The sequence below is a fragment of the Eublepharis macularius genome, chromosome 17 (genome assembly GCF_028583425.1).
Source record: "Eublepharis macularius isolate TG4126 chromosome 17, MPM_Emac_v1.0, whole genome shotgun sequence".
NCBI classification, from domain to species: Eukaryota; Metazoa; Chordata; class Lepidosauria; order Squamata; family Eublepharidae; genus Eublepharis; species Eublepharis macularius.
In genome coordinates, this window is record NC_072806.1 from 13,720,625 (window position 1) to 13,729,443 (window position 8,819).

At 45.3% G+C, this 8,819-nt stretch overlaps 1 protein-coding gene across 1 annotated transcript; it reads right to left on the reverse strand.

Moving 5' to 3' along the window:
- Positions 1-216: 216 nt before the first annotated feature.
- On the reverse strand, positions 217-5,701 carry AGMAT (agmatinase). Its single transcript, XM_055002025.1, has 7 exons — positions 5,233-5,701; positions 3,092-3,294; positions 2,397-2,445; positions 1,958-2,153; positions 1,423-1,602; positions 1,173-1,257; positions 217-876 (listed from the first exon to the last, which is right to left on the reverse strand). The coding sequence occupies exons 1-7, from the start codon at positions 5,640-5,642 to the stop codon at positions 803-805; spliced, it is 1,197 nt and encodes a 398-aa protein (XP_054858000.1). The 5' UTR covers positions 5,643-5,701; the 3' UTR covers positions 217-802.
- Positions 5,702-8,819: the final 3,118 nt, after the last annotated feature.

Genomic DNA, 8,819 nt, shown 5'->3' on the forward strand with positions numbered 1-8,819 from the left:
GTCTTCTCCTTTCTGTAAAAGGTTGCCAGGAACTAGTTTGAATCAGCCCAAGTGGGATTGGTTTGAGAAGGCGAAACATTTTGCACTTTTGATACTTGGGGGTGGGGGGTGGGGATAAATAATTTATTGGGCAAAACTGTCTCTTTTTTTTTTGGTATTGTGAACAAGCACTGATTTTTTTTGTTTTTGCTTTTTAAGACTTAACAGATTCGCAACTGAAATAAACTATTTTAATGTGTGATTGCATGGCGGTTTGGATTTTTGCATGATTCTGGCTATCTTGGCAGTTGGGTACATGATACTGTTAGTGGGTGTTGTACAGCTTACAATCTAAATTTCCTAGAGGGGGGAGTGAGCCTCTTAGTAGAGTTGCAACAGCGAGATACTTCCGAACTTCCCTGATCCCTTTTGGAGTAATGGTTTTCTCTGCCCCTTCTTGCATATCCCACAGTCCAAATAAATTATGCAATTTAACAATCCTGATTTGTATGCAGTCCCACATTTGCTTTTTGTGCAAAATATTACATTCTCGGTCGAGGAGGGGACTTGGTTGGCTCTGTAACTGGCCCTACGTTTGGGATGAATGTTGGGTGTCCAATGCAATAGATCTCCCAAACTTGGTTAAGCAAGGCCAACTGCTCACAATTTTTTCTCTGTAGCAGCGAGAATGAGAAACAGTCATATTTGGGAAAACAGAAATTGTCAGCAGAAGGAGAGGTACAAGGATTGGGTGAAGGGCTACAGGCAGCTTCCATGTTAGGTGTCTTCCTGGATGCTAGCAGCATCTTCTGCTTGGAACAGCTCATGTTGTCTTCACTCCAGGGAGAACACACAACATTTCAAACAGCAGATTGGCTCCTAGGAGAGCTGTGTTACCTAGAAGGAGAAGGAGAAGCGGGGGGAGGGAAATCCCATAAACTTGGACTTGAGCATTTCACTACTTATTTACAGAAGCAAAGTGGCATTACAAAATGCCAGCAGTAGTTTTATGGGTAGGTCAGGGGACCATCAGTGGGGGATCATATCCCTTTCAAGATCTTGTTCATTGGGTTGACCACATCCTTGGTGCTAGACCCCGGAGTTTGTGGGAAGGGGGAGATGGGGGCAGTGGCTCGACATTGTACATGTATCTGTGCTGGCAGAAGTTGGAAGTATGTGGTGGATCCACTCACCAGAAAGGTCATACATGGGGGCCACTTCAACAAGGTCACAACCGACGATATTAAGCCCTTGGCAGCCGTGAATGATCTCCAATGCCTATTTTGAGAGCAACAGAGAGGAAGTTATCCAATGGGGTGGTTGTCTAGCCTTAGAACCAACAAGGCAGTCTCAACAATACCTGTAGACCAAGCTCAGCCCCTTGAGATATACCTCGAATATACAAAGGAAGCCTCGCTTCTAAATCTGCAGTGGCAGTCTTACCTGGGAAGGAGTGAGACCAGCAATTTCTGGTGTCCCAGTGCCTGGAGCATAGGCAGGGTCTATTCCATCAATATCGAAGCTGATATAGACAGGCCTGTCTCCCATTTGCTTTCTCACTTCAGCCATCAAAGGCACGAGTGACTTCATCCAGCAATCTTCTGCTAAGACCACTCGGAAGCCCTGTTGGAAACGAGAAAGTGCAATCTTTCGAAGTGAGACTCCTGGCCCATCTCGCATATCGCCATCTTAGTGACGAGGTCTCAAGTCTCTTCTCTTGCATATATGAATCATCTCTCCTGCCCGGAGCAGCTGAGATTTGGCACATGATCCCTGCCCAAAAGGATATGTGTTAATGCGCATGTGTTAGGGAATCTAAGCTTTCTCTCTGTCTTGGATTGCTGATCATTCTTGCAAGAAAGGAGACTCTTGGGAGAACACTCTAAGCCCAAACTGGGTCAGGCAGTCTTGGTTGCTGTCATGTTGGAAGAAACACGCCATTGACCTTCCTCTCCAACCCTAGTGCTATGGGGCTTACCTGATCCCAGCAATATTGATAAGGATCTCTTGTGTAGGAGGAACCTCGGATCCCAATTTGAGCAACCCGTTTGCAGTCCAAGAGCCCTTCGTCCACGCAACGCCGGAATGGTGTCCCGTGGTAGATCTTCTCCCCTAATGCTTTGTCTCCTGTGTCCGTGTGGGCATCCACGTGTACCAGCCCCACAGGGCCGTGCCTAAGGGAAGACAAAACAGACCTATATATGCCACTAAATGCACTTGATCGATCAATCGAGAGAGATCTCCAAGGCTTTTGGGTTGACATTTCTGAGGGATACCTCATCTTGGATCTCAGGAAGGACTTGCCAGCCCCCCCCAAAAAATGTGGCAGGATTGAGCCCCAGAACCTTTCCCCCTTTCAATGCAGCACAGTGCATCTCAAGCCCACAGCTACCAAATGGATGCCCCTCGTGACTCACTTTTCTGCAATGGCCTGCAGGATGGGGTATGTTATTGTGTGGTCTCCACCTGCAATGGAAAAGATGGCATGAAAATTCTTGGTCTTGCAAGCAGAGCTTCTCTCCCTTCTCAGCTTATGCCAGGCATTTGTTTTTCTGGCAGTGTTGTCAACCGCCTGGTAAGGCCCAGAAAACTCTTCAGAATTACAATTTCTCTCCAGATAACAGAGATCATTCCTCTGGTGCAAATGGCTTCTTTGGAAGGTGGACTCCACTGAGGTTCCTCCCCTCCCCACGATCCACCCTCCCCACATTTCACTCCCAAAATCTCCAAGAATTTCCCAGCCTGGATCTGGCAACCCAAAACTACGTAAATAACTAAATATCAGGAGTCCCAAATTCAACATGATATTGTTATGAAGCACAGCATACAGTGCAGGGGAAACGAAATTTTAATTTGTCCAAAACCATCAAGAATACAATCTGCTGGAGGCAGGTGATGGTGACCCAGCGACCCATTTGTTAGAAAACAATGTCAGATATGGAAATGTGTATCCTATTACTCAAAACATAGCTGTGCTACTTTTCACAAGCAATCTTTACTCTTCCCTGAAACAAACCACATCTGGCATTGAATGGAGACCTTTCGATTCGGACAGTTCTGTTCCAAAGGAATCTGGACTGCGGTCTGATCAGTTTCCAGCCTGCATCCTTACCCATTGTGAGGGGGATGCAACCACCCACCACGATTGTTCGGAAGGCTTCTCGGATTAGCCTGCAACTGTCCTTTAAGTCATACAGGTTGACATTCACGTCCCCGATATCAGCAACCATGAGGGAATTGTAAGGATCTGCTCCGGTGCTTGGGTTGAATCTCCTCACCATTGCTGATTCGGCTCGAATGTGGCGAGGGCCAAACCTGAAAGATAAACAGCTGCCAGTGCCTGTGATATCCATCTCTTTAGTCTCACTGGAAGCATCCAGTTACAGAACTGATGCCACAGATTTGGTCTTCCTGGCCATTTCCTCCATCATACAGTAGATGCCAAGAACAGCCTGGAAGCATAGTGGAAGCTACCATGCTGAGATGCATAGGTGCAGATTTGGACTGCAACGCACAGAAGGAGGAAGTTTAAGTTTTTCTCCTACACCATTTTCCTGACCTGAAATGAACCCACAGAGCCGTTGACTATCCCTGTGGAAAATTCTAGGTCTAAGCCATCAATAAGTTTGTTCAGTGGGGTAACAAGTGGTTCCCTAGTTGTCAGGCTGCAGCCAGCAACCCTGGGAACAAAAAGGGGATTGGGGCCTGGCACACCGGTGTGACAGCAGTGCTCCAATGTCACTTCCAGTGAAAACCAGAAATGATGTCACTGTAAGATTTTCAAAACATCTGTGGTAAAACCAAACCCCCGTTTTCTCCCACAGGCATTTCAGGTGTCAGCAGGCAAGGCAGAGGCAAGCCTAAGTCTGGCCCATAGTTAGGCATTCCTGTCGAGCCAATCAAGAGCTATATGTGGTAACTTTCTACCACATAAACCTCATTTCCCTCTGGGGCCTACCATTCAAAGCTGGTCCCTTCTTTACATCCAACCAGAGACCGTCCCTATTTTCTAGTTTCCGGCAAATTGCTAGTAACATCTAGCATCTATATGAGTTCAAAAGTAAGTCATAATTACCAAAGTAACTGCAAAGCTATTTCTTATTGAGATGGGGTTGTCAGATGGGATCCGGAACAATACTTGACCCCGGGGAAAGGGGAGGGGGCAGCACTAACCTGTTTGTTTCTTTTGAGTGCTCAGCACGCATGCACTCCTGGTGTGTCTGGTGTCCCCCAAAATACTGGACTGTCCAGGTGAATTCCAGACACCTAGCAACCCTATGTGAGGATTTGGCCACCATTTTAGTTGTAGTGATAAAATGGTGGCCAACTCTCATGAGACGGTGGAATCTCACAATGAGAGCTTGCGAATATGCACCTGCAGTTTGCCATGCTACTTTTGGAGCCTGCTCCCAGCTGTGTTATTTTGAAAGAGAAGTGGGGTAGAAGAGAGATAAAAGAGCGTTCTCCCCTCTGGATTCTGGGGATGGTGGCAGCAGGGGCAAGAGAGCAAAAGAGCAGAACAGCTCAACAAATAAATCATTAGCAGAATTGGAAAGTATACCACTTCCCACTACTGAGAGTTGACATGTTGATTTCTAATCCATAAAACATCTGCACTAGTTATTGCGAATTCTTTATTAAAACTGGCACACACAAGATCTCACAGCATGTGATATACAGAGGAGTACACAGTGCGATGGTTTTAGAGCACTGGCATCAACCTGCACATAGTTCACACTCGGATTACTGGCAACTGTTCACCTCTCTCATTTCTTTTTATAAAGTCTCTCTAAGAATCCCTTTAGTCCTCTAAAAAACTTTACCTACCATTCCTTTCACATACTGGTTATCCCAGCGTCCCACCTACTTCTCCAATATGCCTTCCCTCAAAGATTTCATTTTTTTCCCCCAAGAGCCGTATTTGGTTCTGTGCTGTGCCAGATTTGGCGCAGAAGCCATCAATTGCAGACCTTTGGTCTTGGCGCAAGAAGTAGCTCAGTAGGGGAATGAGCTGTTCCAGCCATATTAAACTTTGCATCCTGCTAATCTGGAGAGGGCCACACAGCACAGTTGCAAACCCACATCAACTGCACACATGAAAGCATGCAACTCCACCTTGCAGGATTCAAGCATTGGTTTACAAATTGTGTTCTCCTGTGGGTTCAGCAGCTGAGCCGAGATTGCAACCTGGGATTTCATAGCTCTCTGAGCAACATTAGCGCCCTGCTACCCAAAACACTCCCCCATGCTTACCTGGCCCCAGGACGGTTGGAGGTGCCAGTGTCAAGAGGGACTCCCACAAAAGCAGCATCGAGACCTTCTGATGACGTCCGGATGGGCAGCTTGAACAGAGAACATACCCCCACTGGCCGAGCCACAAACTCAGCACTGGGGGGCATGTTGAATTCGGAGAAAAACCGTGGTGGGGTGAACTTTTCGAAGAAGGCATTTTTCCAATAGGATCCACTGCGAGCTCTAGGAAGGGAGCCAGGCCAGGCCGAACCAGCTGCCGTCCTAACTTGCTGGCTAGTTTGGCTGTAGCGAGACTCAAGCCTGCCTGCCAAGGTCATTCCCGAGAGTTTCCGAGTGCCAAGAAAAAAGCTCTTTTTGCAAACCATCATCCGAAACTGGGCTTTGCTCCCCCCAAAATAGAGGACCTCCATTCTGCAGGTGGGAAGTAGAATTAGGTAATAGAGTAGTGGCTACAGTTTTAAAGGCACAGATGTCGCACTCAGGACGAAAACACTACCCGCCCACCTCCCGCCTATTCTTGCTTGCCTCCTCTTCGGTACGTTCAAAGGGCAAAACCATTGTACACAGAATTCTTTTATACTAGAACTCCAACACCAGGACTTGCAACTTTTAAGTGCAAATCATTTTTTCTCTTTTGCTCTTTTTGGCAATTCTCTTTTGAAACAAAGCTGCTCACGCTCCTCCAAATATATTCTATTTTCCAGGTTCCAAGTGGGAGATTTATTAATTTATTTACTTATTAGATTTATATTCCGCTTGCCCTGCAAGCAGGCTTGGAGCGGATTACAACAAAAAGATATGAAATCAACAGGTTGCATAAAGTTATAAAAACATCAATAACATTCATTTAAATAGCAGCACACACATTGCACAGCCCTCCAGTATCAACAAATCTGTGGGTGCAGGGTGGCCGACTGATAAGGCAGCAAAACCAGAGGGGGCATACGCCCCTCCCCTTATATACGGATGTGAGAGTTTACCTCTGAAGAAAGCCAACAGGAAGAAAGTTGACTCATATGAAATGTGGTTCTGGAGGAGAGTTTTATGGGTACAGCGGACAGTCAAAAAGACAAATAAGTGGGTTCTAGATCAAATCAAGCCTCCATTCTTCCTAGAAGCTAAAATGATGTGAGGCTATTGTAATTCAGTCACCACATGAGAAGACTCTCTGGAAAAGTCAATAATGCTAGGAAAAGTGGAAGGCAGTAGGAGGGAGACCTAAAATGGGATGGCTTGGCCCACTAAAGGAAGCCACAGTCTTGCGTTTGCAATACCTGAGCAAGGCTGTTCATGACAGGATGTTTGGGAGGTCTTTCATTCATTTCATTTCATCTCATTTCTTTTATTTAGGGTCATAGCGTCACCATAAATCAAAGCGTGTGTGCACCAACACACACACACCGAAGTGGAATAAAAAATAGGCACCTGAAGGAGCTTCAGTTCAAACGCTGAATGCGCCCCTACTGAGTGCAAAGTATACCACTTCTGAACGTGGAGGTTCCTTTTTGCCATCACGGCCTCTACGAACTTGTCTCTTTTCCTTGCTGGTCGCCATCACCTCACCTTCTGGTTTTGAATTCCGCAAATTCATTATGTTCTGCTGGTGCAAATAAGTTTTTTTTCTTTTTGCATGTCCTGAATCTGACCTCGTGCTGGTGTTACAGAAGGTGGGGTCCCGCACATTGTGCAATGTAGGAATGTTCAAGCATCCACCGGTTCAGCTCACAGCCCTCTCACCCATCCCAAGCAGGGAGCTTTTGGTTCAGTAGACAGTTAAGGTGGTTGTGAACAGTTCAAGCCCGCTCACCATGTTGCTTTTTGTGCAGTCATACAGTGTGTATTAACCTCTCACCGTGCCACACTACATCAGTTGTTTAAATGAAGAATGAACAGTCATATACTTTTGATAAATTGTTTATTTTTAATATATTTTTTTTAAAGTCTTATGTGGTACTCTACTGTGTCCCTGTTAGGAGCCATCAGTTGGTCTGGATCAGCAGCACATGAGCATTTTGGCAGAGCACTGTAGGAATTGTCAGATTCTATCATTGCCGTCATTTAATTAGTATGCTATTTGTAGAACTGGCGGGCAGGGGGGATCTGTAAGGATTTGCGAAATCCCGTTTCCCTCCATACCAGCATCGAATCCCTCCCCTGTTGTTCTGCCTCTTTCCAATCCACCCAATTGCCTGGTTCCCCCCACCCATCCCAGGCAATACTGGCTAGGTTTTTTTTTTTTGCATGATAGCTTGCATTTAATTACCTGATCCAAGCATCCATGATCATAGGAGCGAATCCATTTCACCTACTGTGCAGGTGCAAAAGGGCACGTGTCTGGTGCCAAACTGTAAAGGCAAGATGGGTTCAACTTAATAATAATAAATAGTAACATTCGATTTATATACCGCCCTTCAGGACAACTTAACACCCACTCAGAGCTGTTTACAAAGTATGTTGTTATTATCCTCACAACAATAATCACCCTGTGAGATGGGTGGGGCTGAGAGAGCTCCTAGAAGCTGTGACTTACCCAAAGACACCCAGCTGGCTTCAAGTGAAGGAGTGGGGAATCAAACCCGGCTCTCCAGATTAGAGCCCCGTGCTCTTTAACCACTACACCAAACTGGTTCTAAGACTTAAGACATGGATCACAAGTGACAATCATGGCCAAACGTGATTGAAGGTTTCAATTTCCTTAACATAACCACCACATTTTGTTAATGAAAGGACAACTATGTTTTTTGCAGTATCCTTGGCTTTTGTAGGGACCTAAATGTCTGCTATTCTTTTTGTTCTACTTCCTTGAAACCAGTTATACCAGCTGCATGGGACATGTTGCAGAGGCTTTTATCAGCATGGAATGAATCACACGCCCTCCCCTCTTTTTTATCTGATTTTAGAGTCCAGTAAGACAAATTGTTCTGGATAACTCAAAAGCGCACACAACAGTTTTGTGACATTTTAGTGGAGCCTAATAAAAGGTATTGCACGGCCCCTGATTTAGGACCTTTCTGCAAACCAACCTGCAATCCGTATAATCGTTCCTCACATGCAGAAACTGTAGTTTTGGATTTTATAAAGTGGCTTTCCCAACATATAGGAAGAATTATTTGTGTTTCTGAGAAGTAAAAAAGGAAATCCATGTTTACATCCAGGGAAAACAGTCAACTTGATTTACCAGGTACAGTTAGCCAGGGTCATGTATATTCATTTTTAAGTACCAAAAATAAAATAATCTGAATTCTGCCATGTGTATGACCCATGTAACGTAGACAAAGAAAACTTCAAAAATCTGCTAAGTTTATCTTCCTTTTGCTACCCTTGGGAAGGGACAAAGATCCCTTCCCATGGGTAGCAAAACTACCATAAAGATTCTGCAATGCCCCTTCCTTCTCACAAAGCACACGCTTTTGTTTTTTGACTTTATAACTTGATTTTAAATGAAAGTTGAGATTCTCTGGCAGCTGAATTCTGTCCCCAGTACAGAAGTGTGTGTGTGTGTGTGTGTGTGTGTGTGTTCATACTATATATAGCCATGCAATGAAGCATCTGCACAGAAACCCCAAAACACCCCCCCTACCTGAAGC